Genomic DNA, 13,080 nt, shown 5'->3' on the forward strand with positions numbered 1-13,080 from the left:
GTTGCTAAAATCAAGTACACACCTTAACCCCTACGAGCGCTGCTGTTTAATGTAAATAATTACAAGTTTATTTACGAGATTGCTAGAAAATCACACAATAAGATCAAAACATGAACTTCAATCATCAACTATATAACGGATAGATTCTGCACATTTAACAACACAGTGTATGTACGAGTTTTTACTATAGGTACAGCAACATTGATGACATTTTCAACATAAAGAGCGTGTTGAATACTCAACATTGATGAGATCCCTCCAAATTTCAAAATCCGCCTGACGACCGGCTTTGGCTGCAATTTGTTTTCTCTTATTCAATGGAAGCGTCGCAAAGCTCTTGATCACTGTAAAGTCCAACATTGGCCTCATCAAATGGCCCAGCTGGTAAAAATCATTTTGAAGGCGCTCCATTTTGGGGTTGAGACCGCAAAGATGGACGTCCTTTTCTATAAGTTGTTGCTGGACCATGTAGAGCCTACGGTAAGAGCTTTCACTCAGGGGCACTACGTTAAATAGAGAGCCGTCTGTTTGCGCTCCGATGGCCTGAAAAGCCGGAGGCTCGCCGAGTGTTGGAAACTCATCGTTTTTTAGAAGAAGTTTCATGCAGGTGTTGGTAGAATGCAAATTAAAGCTGGTGCAATGCACCAGTTTCTGCCCAGAAAGCGAGTTCGGCTCGTCTGGGGCATATTTAAGGATATGCAAAATATTGGAACGGTCTGAGACCAAAAAGTAGATGCTTCCATTATTCACAAGGAACTCAAGGCTCATGACCTCAAATTTCGAAACACTTTTACCAAGTGGAATCATGCGGTATGGCTCTGCGTCGAAGCCAACAAATTGGAATCCTTGCATCGCATCTCCAATTATCAGCAAATTCCCACAGCTTTTCGAGTCTGTAACAAATACAGGGACGTCCAAAAAGGCGACTGGAACCACTGAATTATCCTCTTGAACATCGCGCACAAGGACCTTCTGGCTTTGGCTGATCAAAAATCTTCCGCTAATTTCGCACACACTAGAAACCGCGCCCCTGAACTCTTCATAGAAAATCTGCTTCAGTTTGTAATTTGTGTCCGGCTTCCCAGGCTCAGGCACCACTTCAGTAATGTCGTAAAGGCAAAAGGACCCCATAGTGCCGATATCTTCATCCCTCACAAAGGTATTTCCAACCACTAAGTACTCTCTTTTTCTCCTTGTCCTTGAGTTCGTTTGTATCAGCATAGTCTTCATGTCGTTGATTAAGGAATTCTTCTCGTAATCTGCCTTATCAATGATGTTCCAAGACTTTGGATTCAACAGCAGAACGCCCGACTGGAAGCCTCTAGCATGCGGAACAGAATCGTCACTTCCAACCGTTTTCTCGCCTTCTTCGCTTATTGCCTCGTATTCAATTTCCTTGGTGTAAGAAACAATGTACATGCCGGATCTTTCGTGATAAGCCACATTGTTCAAGCACCCATAGTAATTGAGTGGGTCTTCGATTGGGACCCTCTTTACCGGTAAGCGATTGCCATATGAGAAGGTGGTGTCTAAGGTAACTATTCTCGCGTTCTTTATGTCATCTACGCACAAAACTGAGTCCGTTCCCCATGGTGCTAGAGAAACCAATGGAATGTTCGCAAACTTGAATATCTTTGGGGTGGAATAGTCTTCTTTCACAATCATATAAGGTGTGCTTCCAGTGATGAGAATGATAGAATAGCCGTTATAGTATTTGACATAGTGAGCAATTCTCTCGATTGCACTAACTCCCTTGGCATAAGCGTTACCAGGTGCGCCTGTTATTTGAAGATCGTTAGATTGCATTGATTTAAAGAACTTGTTGCCTGTCTTCCTGTACATGTAAATTTCACCACCAAACGTTAGAATCGTCAAAAACTCTTCTTTCTTATCCTTTCCAAGTTTATTTATCATAACCTGTTTGATAGAGGGATCGGGTACGATTTCTTCTGGTAATTGATAGGTGCTAACGTAGAGCATTTCGCTCAACATATCAACACCGTTCAGCTGAAATACTCGATCGTGATGTTCTTTAGGGAACATAATAATTTGATTATCAGCCCCAACAAATGTAAACAACAACTGGTCTTTGTCAGCGTTTTCAAGACCGATCATGAACTGGTTGCATATGCTACTCTTTAAAATTGCACCCGAAGTGATGATCATTTCCTCAAGCACTTCAGGAAGGGGTACTTTAGTAAGCTTCTTTCTGTGCTTAGAATCAAGCTCATAAATTTTGATCTCACCTTTTGAATTGGTTAAAAGAATAAAAGGGTCAAGAATTGAAACATGGACCACTTCAAAATCAAAGCTAATAGTCATTAGCTTTTTGAAGCCCAAATTAAAAAGATAGACGGCCTTTGTGGTGACCTGAACAATTCTTTTGCCTCCGCCCAAAATTGCAATTTCCACGGTCGTGACATTCCGCTTGAAGTGTTTTGGCTTGATGGACGCAATTTTCGCTCCGATTTCATAGACATCACTTTTCTCAGCACCGGAATCTGTAGTAACTAGATACTTGTCCTTCTTTCGGATCTTAAGATTCCAAATCTTGGTTACTGAGGTGAACTTAAGGGCTTGCTGAACAAGCGGCCGAACACTTGGCTCCATGACATTGAGATAGGTGCCGCTATCATGCCCCGAGGTGCTGACGATCGCGAGCTCGTTTCGGTTGGGATTTGGCAAACCTTCGATAGTCGCATTAATAGATGAGACCCGTCCTGTGCATATGCTTGTGATCGGCCCAACGTTGATGAGAGAGTCCATGAGCTCTATCTCGAATGGAACAGCTGTTTCAACCGTGGCTTTATTGTCGTTGACGGGCCTTGCAAGATCTTCATCGTCACCATACAAAGCGTCATAATCTTCGTCCTCGTCATTCGGGAGTTCGATTGCTTCTCTATACTGAGACTCAAATGCAGAACGAAGGTTATTCGACTTAACAACAACAGCATCCCCAGAGGAAAAGCCAATAAAAAATTGACATGTTTTCAACCTGATCCCACCCGAGAGTGCAACTATGCAGGTTGGAAGATTTTGGTCCTTAAAGATATCATTTACGATGGGCAGCCTGACTAAAGTGAAATCGATAAGCAGTCTGCCCTCCGACTGCAGGGTAATGGAATACATGTCAGCCTTATGATCCATCAGTATTAAAATTTCTCTATCTTTACTCACCATTGCTGATGCCCACACAATCGGTTCAGTAAACATGACCTCTAGAGATGAGTTATCTATTTGTTTGGACCCAGTGAATTTAGGTGAAAAGGAATTCAGTTGGATCGTGGATTGAATGGCACCGGTATTGTCGACGCTCACAATTTCGTTCACCCCAACTAGCACGCAGGAGTTTGCAAGGGGAATGATGGTATGGACATCATGAGGTAATTCTTTCACCTGATATATTGTAGTATTCTTCTTTTCATGTGGCGTTATAGCCATGAGCCGCATCGAGCCTTTACCGGCAACTTTATCGTTTCCACTCCAAGCGAGGCGAGGCTGATATAGAACGGCGAGTGTTGGTTGGCTGAATGAATTTAGAAATTGAATGTCGACCACGTTTTTCAGCTCCGCACTAAGGTCTGAAACATGGAGCACTGAACTCTGTTTCGCAAGCCTTCTTGCGTCTCCATTTTCAACTTTTCGCTTTTTGGCCTGATGAGTTGGTTCCTGGTTATCGTCTTCATCCTCCTCGTTAATATTCAGCGGTAACAGCGCGAGTACATCGCTGTTAAATAAAAGAACACAGCGTCTCTCGGGATCTAGTCTCAATTTAGAGGTTTTTGCAAGCTCTATCAAGTTCTTTCGAGTGAATTCGGCTTCATAGTAGTGTAAGCTTAGGGTTTCGAGGCACATTGGCATGCTCGGGTCAAATCGAACCAATGAGAGCTTTGCTTTACCCGTGCTAACGACTAAGCAATCGAGCGGGCCCTCCATTTGGGGCACCAATGCCATTCCTGTGATTTGACCGTGAAGTTTGAACTCATGCAGTAAGACCAGCTTCCCATCCTCGGTTGTATAAACAGAAAGAATATTCGTCTTGGCAACGATCAATTGCTCAGTTTTTTCTGAAGTAAAATGGCCCAAGAGGGCATGCGAGACCTGTGTGGCATCGAAAATCTCATTATAGATATTCATAACAGGCCCGCTGGCGACCTTTTCGTCCTGTGCAAGCTGATGCTCTGACCGGGCCCGCCTCTAGAGAGAAGCTTGAAAGAAATATCAAGAAATTTAGAGTAAATCACGTGCTTACGTTGGAGTCCTTGTTTGCGAGATCTTCAGCGTACAGATTACGTTATCCTACGACCTGACTTGAATCACTCGGAATGGAACGCGCACTTTAGAAAATGCCTGGCTGGGCTTCTGAACGGGGCTTAAAAGTTCTAAATTTTTAGCTGAACTTGGGCTGTCATTGTCCACCGAGCACATCTGCCATGACCATGCGCTTGTTCGGATACGTTATTGATTAGATTGCGATGTATTGTTCTTTGCATTTATGTGTTAGGGTCAGCTGCAATGCATACAAGTGTCCCGAGTTAGCTCGGTTAACACATGTCCTGCTTTTGTTGCGTCTCAGATGCACTTGCTTTGGTTTTGGCCTTGGTTCCACAACCTGAACCCTGCTATAAAGAATTGATATATACGCGGGACCCAGAAAATTCGTTGTTGAGAAAAGTGTCAGGCTTTCTGCGAGACCCTAGCTCATGTCATTGTCTTCGTATTTTCGACAATAGGCTGATTCGAGCGTCAATTAAATCAGATGGTCGCTGAAAATTGAAAAAAGTAGCTCATCATCGATTTTGAGAAGATAGAGAATCACGGGAAAACCTTGAATTGAGCCATGAGCACTTCGTATACTATTGTCATTAAGCTTGGATCTTCGTCCTTAGTCGATGAGAAAACCAAGGAGCCCAAGCTATCCACCATGGCAATGGTTGTTGAAACCGTGGTGAGACTTCGCCGAAACGGTCATCGCGTTGTGCTTGTTTCGAGCGGAGGAATCGCGGTAGGTTTGAAAACGCTCAACCTTGAAAGGAGACCCAAGCATCTCGCACAGGTCCAGGCTATTGCGGCGGTTGGTCAAGGAAGGCTAATCGGGCGGTGGGACGCTCTTTTCTCCCAGTTCAGCCAGAGAATTGCACAGATTCTGATCACGAGAAATGATATTGTAGACTGGACTCAGTATAAAAATGCACAGAACACGATCCACGAGCTGCTGCAGATGGGCGTGGTTCCTATTGTCAACGAAAACGATACACTGTCCGTTAGTGAAATCAAGTTCGGCGACAACGACACACTTTCTGCGATTACTGCTGCACTCTGTGGCGCAGACTACCTGTTCCTACTTACAGATGTGGACTGCCTTTACACGGATAATCCAAGGACAAATCCTGAAGCAAAACCTATCCTGGTTGTGCCCGCGACTTCGCAAGTGTCGGAGGGCACGCTTGGTGTTAAAACTTCAAGCGGATCGGGTTCCGACGTGGGTACTGGCGGCATGACCACCAAGCTAATTGCTGCAGAGCTAGCGACCAATGCGGGTGTGAATACAATCATCATGAAAAGTACCGAGCCCAGTAACATCTCAAAGGTGGTTTCTTATATGCAGAGTCGCGAATCAGCGACGACTTCTGCGAACGGGGACATCGAAGAACTACAGAAGCTCGAGCTTTTGTCGCTACAGGAAGGGGATGTTCCTTTGCATACAAGGTTCGTGGCCGATAAAAAGCAGATGCACTTGAAGAACAGAGAGTTCTGGATGTTGCATGGTCTTGTCAGCAAGGGTGCCATCATTATTGACCGCGGCGCGCATGCTGCCTTGACAAGGAAGAACAAAGCCGGATTATTGCCCGCCGGCGTTATCGAAGTGGAGGGAAACTTCCACGAGCATGAGTGTATTGATCTGAAAGTCGGAGCGCGGCTCGAGAACGGAGAACTGGATCCGGCATGTGAGCTGGAGACAATTGGACGGGCGCGCTGCAATTACACAAGCCTCGAGATAAGCAAGATCAAAGGTCTACAGAGTGATCAGATTGAGAACGTATTGGGCTACGCGGACAGTGAGTACGTAGCGCACCGGGAAAACTTGGCGTTTCCACCACATTAGACAAGAATTAGTAGAAGAATCGTAAAGGGGTTAACTTTAACAATAATAACAACATTATAATAACTTTCAGCATACGCGAACGGCCATTGTGCAAATGTTATGGTATTAGAAAATGAATGCTAGTAACAACTTGAGGCCCTGCTCGTGCAAAAAAGATGCCGAGCAGGTGAACCTTCTGTAAATGCCAAGAAAACGGTGCCAGTAAGTATTGATAAAACCGCTATGCTGCTCATCGTGATTAAAAGGCAATAGCGTCGCTCAACTTTCATGCCTCATGCCCGTTAGTAGAAGTTAGCAAAACAATTCAGCGCTGCTTACTACCGCCCAATAAATGCATCCCCCGCTCGGCACCTCTCCGCCCTTCTATAAGTAAATAGCCATGGTACGACTCCCTGAGTCAAAAGAGGTGGAAAGTTCAAGTTCTTGAGACGCCAAGGCATGGGGCAGGGCAATTGCTATCTCTTTAGGAAAGTAATGCTGCGTGTCGTTGTGCGAAATGATGAGCGAGTTGTCCCTGGACCGATAGGCAACGAAATAGTCGTCAAGCGAGGCGAGTTCGGACTGGACCTGGACCTTGAGTCTCGCCTGTGGGCGGTCCACGGGTCTGCCCATGTGAACATCAAAAGATAAGCTTCTACGAGGGCCTGGCGCCGGTATTCGGACCGGATGGGAAGTTGAGGCCGATGCAGCGGTCGCGTGCGCGGCACCGCAGTCTCCGACCTCCTCTATAAGCGGACGCACGGCAGGCGCAGGGAAAAGCGGCGGCAGCGGCGGCGTGCTGCTGCTCTCATCGGTACCGTTAAGTACGTTCAAGGGCCCCGAATCCTCATCTTCATCGGCCAGGCCGCGGCGCAGCTCTAGCAGTGTAGCCGGGTCACGAACCTCGGCTAGCTCTTGAGCTTCCTTGCGGAAGTCGGCGGCCAAATCTTCGGTCAAAACTTCGAGCGGTGGGATACGATCGCCCTTGAGACGCAGTTTTGGAAACGCAAGGTGCTCCCGCGAGATTTCCGCGCGAAGCCGAAGTTCGCACGATTCCACGCACCACTCGACCAGGATCTCGCGCAGTTGCAGGTCCTTGCGCACCCACTGCATGCACGTGGTGTTCACGCAGCAGTCGCACACGTAGCACTGCTCGCCCTTCTTGTCCTGGTCTACGCGTGCCGCGGACGTCACAATCGGGATCTCCCACTGGTTGCTCATAATCAGCGGATACACCACCGACGGGCTGAAAGGCACCTCCGGCATGGGGATCTGGTCGTCGTGGCACACGTTGATGAATATTTTCGCACCCAGGCTATAGTGCCCGCCGCTGCACGACACTAGCTTTGACTTGATTGTGAACGCGGCCTGCGGCTCCACGCAGAGCGATGCGGGCGCTTGGTCACCACCGCTGCTATCCAGCGCTCTGAGTAGGAACGCCATGACTGGAAGTGTCTGAGTGGGACTAGACGGCTCTTGTGCGACCTAGCTGGATGCCTTCTTGGCTCTGACGCCTTTGCGATGCGTTCTTCGCCCTAGGATACTAACTCTTGCGCCTGTGAGGAAAACAAAGTAATAACTATGACGTTCACATAGCTCTGGCACTGCGCGCGCGCAAGAGAGAGAGGAGTGAAGCAAGGCACGTGGAATCAGCATGAACGCTGCCAGAAAGGGTAAAAGTCACGAAACAATCGGGCCCGACGATGTTGAGACGCATTCTCCGTAGGTAGTGACATACAATCGCAGGAAACAGGTAAATAGCACTTAGTACGGACAAACCGTCATGATAGCGCCGTGCTTAGTAGGTTACTCATCCACTACAGTCACGTGCAATATCGCAACCTCGCGCTCACTGGGTACGGACGCTCAGCGGCTAGAGGCTGAAGAACGCAGCTGGTCATGTTGCCCAGGAGTCGAGCATTGAAGAGTCGCAAGCGCCTGTCAAAACACTCAACAAGCTCACGCGCAGCATACAGGGCAGTACCTGAGCGGATCGCGTTTCTGTATCTGTTTGAGGCCTCAGAATTTTGACTTTAGCGCGGGCGTTCCGGATGAGCGAACACTACCAGGGCGCGATAATTGGAGGACTTTTGAGCAGCAGTGCGGCTTAAAGCCCACCGAAAGACTATGAACTGAGTTCCGAGCTTGAGTAACATTTTTGGAGCGCCAGTGTGCTGTGCGTTTCCCCTTGTTGGTATCAAGTCGGAGATAAGAGAGTCTCAAGTGTTTGAAAATCTCAAATACACTAACTGGCCAGGGAAAAAAATATGCACGTGTCGGGCAGATATTAGAAGATCCGGAGACATGTGGCCCAAGTGCAGATAGCCTTGAAGCCAGCAAGGAATCAACTGGCTGGCACTGCACCCAGAGCCAACTGATGTCCTAACTGCGCCAAATTTATTTAGTTCGGTAGCGCAGCAACGGCATCTCGAGCTCGGCTCGTTGAATGCTGGCGAATAGCTTAATTTAGTTTTCTTTGAAAGAACTGCGCTCTTATAAGTCACAACGTCTCACACTTTCTGCCCTCAACGCAGCCTGCTGTTGATTTTGCGTGCCAGTTTCCCTGAAGCGATCGGAACATTGCCCAAAGCGCCCACGTGGTAACACTCCGGTTACCATAAATATGGTCCAACCTCTCATCGTCTTAGCGTTACTGTGAGAGCTTTTGGACCTAGCTATAATTTACAGACGCTAATAGAGATCCTGAGGCTGCCAGGCTCAGGGCGTGTTAATCCTTGAGGGCAGAGAGGTCACACCTCACACACGGCGCTGGCTGAGATATGCGGCTTTTATTTAAGCTCACACATAAGCCGTTGAATTGAACTTGGGCCTTGGTACCAGAGAACCCCAGCAAATTAAATATGCCGAATCCGACAGTAGCCCGTTTACGATGTCATTTATGCATTTTCGCTTCAAACGCTCACTATATCAAATACTAAACCCAGGCCCACCTGGAAAGAGCACAGGCCCCTGGAAATCGCCCTCTACAGAAAAGAGATCTTTCTTGATGGCGCCGGATACCAGCTTAAAATACCCTCAAGGCCCGCATGGCAAACGGCGCGCACGGGCCGCTTATAAGAAGTCCTGCCAATCTCGAAGTCTGGTGTACGGTATGCGACACCATCACTGTGAACGAAACCAGCAATGAATGTAGCTCTAGGTGCTCAACCGAAGAGACGAATACCGTCTGCTTGCAACAACTCACCATCCGCCGTTTCTTCAGTAGCGTCGCGGTCTTCTTCCTTTTCATCCTCTGCGAAACTCACGCGCTGGCCAAGCAGCCCTGCGCAGAACTCGTCAATCTGCTCGTCCGACCACCGCAGTCCCCCATTTGCTGGCGCCTCGTAGTTGGCAATCGGTTCCTGCACTGTGAAGTTTAGCTTACGGCCCTTGGATGCCTTTGTGTCGACGTTCTTGTGCAGCTTCTTGTTGGCAGTAGCACGTGATGTTATAGCAACCGCGCTATCGCCACTGGCGCCCGCAACCTTCTTATCCACGAGGTCATTAAGCAGAACACGGTAGAAGTCCTCGTCATCGAACACGTAGGAGTCAGTGGTTGTGTCGGCAGTGCGTCCACGACGTGCGTTCGCATCGAAATCACGTGGGATATCGGGCTCTGGTCCGTCACTTATAGCTGGCGTATCGTTTGATACGTCTCCGCCGCCAGCAATGTTATGCTCTGACTGGCCTAGCGGGGCGACGTCGCGACGGTTGAGAGCAGTACGTCTCAGCAGACGTGGCATATCGGCTAATTGAGTCTCAACTTGGACGTGGGCAGGCTGGTGGATGGCCTTGAACTTAGACGCGGCGAGGACAGATTGGCCTGACGCGGCTGCGACACGCTGAGACCACTTGCTGAGAACAGCGACGCGGAACTCGCGCAGCTTCGCGTCGAGGCCGCGCGAGTCTTCGCACAGATCTGAAAAAGTGCGCTTGCGGGTGGCTGCGGCATCGCTTCCCGTGGGCGCGGCATCTTGCAGCTCGGCGCGAAAGTCGAGGGTCTGTGCCAGCACCTTTTCAAGCAGGCGCATGGTCTCGGACAGTAGAGCAGCGTTTGTCTCAGACTCGCGCAGATGGCCGTCCCAGGCCTGGGCTGAGACCGGCAGGCGGTTCGCGGCGGCAACGGCCTTCTGTAGCTTGATACGGGCGTCAAGGATGCGATCGAACTCACGTGTCTGCTGGAGTACGGCAAGACCTTTGGCGGCGTCCCGACGGGTGGTGTCTGAGAGTCTTGCCACGGCGTCGCGAGCGTCGCGCTGGACCAGCGCGGCGAGACGGCGGCGCCGTTCGTCGCCCTGATCGGCAGAAACGCCCTCATCCGCGCTATCTTCGCTGCTTTCGCTATCCCCGCCATCATCGCTTTTACCGTCGCTTTCGCTGTTGCTGGAGCCATCACTCTCATCTGCAGGCTCGCTACCTCTCCTTTTGTTTTCAGTTTCGATCTCGCTTTCGCTCTCGCTCTCAATCTCACTTTCGCTATCGACCTCGCTCTCGCCTTCACTCTGGCCTTCACTCAGTGCCTTACGTGAACCCTTTTGGCCCGAGTACTTCTCATCTTTAAGCGCGATGCCCTGATCCCGCAGCCGTGATTTGCCCACCGAGACATAGTGTGACTTGGCCTGTGTGTCGTCCTCAGACTCACTTAGCTCGTCTCCACTGTGCTCACGGTGCTGAAATACGTCTTCATCTTCGATATCATAGTCCGGAACTGCCGGCTCGTTCGCTATCGCAGCGATCTGGTCCGAAATAGACTTCGCCATTACCCACTCGCACTGTCGATGCCAAAGCTCATCGCGCACTCGAGCTCATCTCATCACTTGAAATTTTTCACTACTGTCCAAAGCACGTGATGATATATAATATTCCACGAGCGAAGAAACAGATCATGTGATCGAGATATTAGTCATGTGACCGACGCCCAATAACGCTCCGCCATCTAGCTACGGTAAGGTGCTCTCTCAAGCTACAAATTTTTCCCATGCTTTAGGAGACTTGCAAAGGGCACGTCTCGACTCGCTTCGTTGAAACCACAGCATCGTACCCCGCCTCGCGCACGCCATGTTTAGCAAACTATTCACCCGCTCCCTGGCCACTGCCTCTAAGTCCGTCAAGCCCCCCATTCAATTGTTCGGCTTGGACGGCACCTACGCGACCGCGTTGTTCACGGCCGCTGCCAAGACCACGTCCGTAGAGGCCGCGTCCAAATCGCTGTCTCAACTTACTGAGACAGTTACCAAGGACTCAAAGCTCACCAGCATCCTTGCCAACCCAGCTCTCTCTGCCAACGACAGGGCGATTGTTGTTGACACTCTCGCGAAGTCCCAGCCAAACATTGACCAGTCCGTTGCCAACCTGTTGAAGGTTCTCGGCGAGAACAACAGACTCTCCCTCTTCCCTGACGTCAGCATCCAGTTCACCAAGCTGACCGACGCCTACAACGGTCTAATCCAGGCTACCGTCACCACGGCCCAGCCCCTGGACTCCAAGCTCTTCAAGAGAGTCGAAAAGGCGCTGGCGGGTTCCAAGCTTGTGGGCCAGGGCAAGACCCTGAAGCTCGAGAATGTGGTCGACCCAGAAATCCAGGGTGGCCTTATTGTTGAGGTTGCGGACAGAACCGTTGACCTGTCTATCTCCTCCAAGATCAACAAGCTTAACCAGCTGCTGAAGGAAGCTGTCTAAAGGTTCCAGCCGCTTCGAGCACCAGCCTTACGCAGCCACCGCTGCGGATAGGACCACAACTACACACACAACCACCGACGGAAGGCATCTACGTATGACCAGCATAACTTTTTATCTTTTATATTCATTAATGACTTGACCAAAGAGTAACACAAAAATTAAATTCAGCTAAATGCTATATACCTAAACCGTTTGCCTGGCAAACCTTAGTTATCTTTCTTGTTTCCAAAGCCCTGGTCTATTTTGGCCTGCTTTTCTGCCTCCCTTTCCTTCAAAAACTCCTTGTATTTGTCAATCGTAATGCGTCTCTGGGCCTTCTCGTACTGCTCCAGGCCGTGGAACTTAGTGCCACACAACTGGTCCCATAGCGTGAAGAAAGGTTGCGCAAAGTTTGTCTTAATCCCAAACTGTTGGTGATGAATGTCGTGGTAGACCGCGTTGTTGGGGAAGATCCACTGAAAGGGATCCCAGGGTAGTGCGTATCCGCAGTGGTCATCAACCGTCTTCAAAGTCGCAAATGTGAAAAGCGCAATCTGCTCTCTGTGTGTCAACTTGGTAACTATCGCTGCGATACCGGTCCCTAAGGTGTCCAGCAAAAATCCCTCTGCAGGAGAGTTATAAAGCGCACCATACGCATATGGAACGTACAGCCTGTGATGTCTCGAGTGATACATCTTGTACAGAGTCTTGTTGTTGTGCATCAACCGGTGCAGCCAGTACTGCCATGAATCAATGATGCAGAAGCCAACAAAAACCTTAATCAACGAGATGCCGTACATGTATCCGTAGTAAATGGCCTGGTTGGGCACCCAGAAGGGCAGTGCGCGCTTCCACTCCCACATCGCACGCGCCTCAAACCCTGTAGTGGGCTCGGGGTCGAAATACACAAGCAGTCCGCCTGTGACTGTCTGCAAGAAGTGTTGGAACAACACCTCGCGCAAGACCTCCATCCTGCCCGCCTTGTTGCGCGACGCAACCTCTTGCGAGGGATGAATACGAAACTGCTCAGCCAGCCGTAGCGTATCGATCGCGTGGAACATCATGGAGAAACTCCAATACGCGATGACCGGCAGCGCCAGCGACAAGCAGCCATCTGAAAGCCAGGGAAGCAGTGATTCTTTAGGCCTTATTGTGACCTCAGGAGCAACGTCCGAATCCATGAACGAAAAGCTCCCTTTCTGGCCACTGAATCCCAGATACGTTGCGTTTGTCATGTCCATCTTTGTGTTGAATTGTGTAATTGGATGAAGCTGGGCCTCTCGTAATTTTTCACCTCTTATATATGTAGAGAAGCGATGCTTAATAAAGAGAAAAGG

The 13,080-nt window shown here is 49.3% G+C and overlaps 6 protein-coding genes across 6 annotated transcripts; 2 read left to right on the forward strand and 4 right to left on the reverse strand.

Annotated features, from left to right (window-relative positions):
* Nucleotides 1-213: 213 nt before the first annotated feature.
* CFT1 (cleavage/polyadenylation factor CFT1) lies at nucleotides 214-4,137 on the reverse strand (the record flags this gene model as incomplete). Its single annotated transcript, XM_002555251.1, has 1 exon — nucleotides 214-4,137. One exon carries the CDS (start codon nucleotides 4,135-4,137, stop codon nucleotides 214-216), a length of 3,924 nt encoding a protein of 1,307 aa, XP_002555297.1.
* Nucleotides 4,138-4,840: 703 nt separating this feature from the next.
* On the forward strand, nucleotides 4,841-6,106 carry PRO1 (glutamate 5-kinase; the record flags this gene model as incomplete). The annotated part of the gene is made up of 1 exon (XM_002555252.1): nucleotides 4,841-6,106. One exon carries the CDS (start codon nucleotides 4,841-4,843, stop codon nucleotides 6,104-6,106), a length of 1,266 nt encoding a protein of 421 aa, XP_002555298.1.
* A 363-nt stretch (nucleotides 6,107-6,469) lies between these two features.
* PIH1 (Pih1p) lies at nucleotides 6,470-7,528 on the reverse strand (the record flags this gene model as incomplete). Its single annotated transcript, XM_002555253.1, has 1 exon — nucleotides 6,470-7,528. The coding sequence occupies one exon, from the start codon at nucleotides 7,526-7,528 to the stop codon at nucleotides 6,470-6,472; it is 1,059 nt and encodes a 352-aa protein (XP_002555299.1).
* A 1,721-nt stretch (nucleotides 7,529-9,249) lies between these two features.
* Nucleotides 9,250-10,845, reverse strand: BFR2 (rRNA-processing protein BFR2; the record flags this gene model as incomplete). Its single annotated transcript, XM_002555254.1, has 1 exon — nucleotides 9,250-10,845. The coding sequence occupies one exon, from the start codon at nucleotides 10,843-10,845 to the stop codon at nucleotides 9,250-9,252; it is 1,596 nt and encodes a 531-aa protein (XP_002555300.1).
* A 298-nt stretch (nucleotides 10,846-11,143) lies between these two features.
* Nucleotides 11,144-11,764, forward strand: ATP5 (F1F0 ATP synthase subunit 5; the record flags this gene model as incomplete). The annotated part of the gene is made up of 1 exon (XM_002555255.1): nucleotides 11,144-11,764. The coding sequence occupies one exon, from the start codon at nucleotides 11,144-11,146 to the stop codon at nucleotides 11,762-11,764; it is 621 nt and encodes a 206-aa protein (XP_002555301.1).
* A 206-nt stretch (nucleotides 11,765-11,970) lies between these two features.
* On the reverse strand, nucleotides 11,971-12,984 carry SUR2 (sphingosine hydroxylase; the record flags this gene model as incomplete). The annotated part of the gene is made up of 1 exon (XM_002555256.1): nucleotides 11,971-12,984. The coding sequence occupies one exon, from the start codon at nucleotides 12,982-12,984 to the stop codon at nucleotides 11,971-11,973; it is 1,014 nt and encodes a 337-aa protein (XP_002555302.1).
* Between the last annotated feature and the right edge of the window lie 96 nt (nucleotides 12,985-13,080).

This window comes from Lachancea thermotolerans (assembly GCF_000142805.1).
Source record: "Lachancea thermotolerans CBS 6340 chromosome G complete sequence".
Taxonomy (NCBI): domain Eukaryota; kingdom Fungi; phylum Ascomycota; class Saccharomycetes; order Saccharomycetales; family Saccharomycetaceae; genus Lachancea; species Lachancea thermotolerans.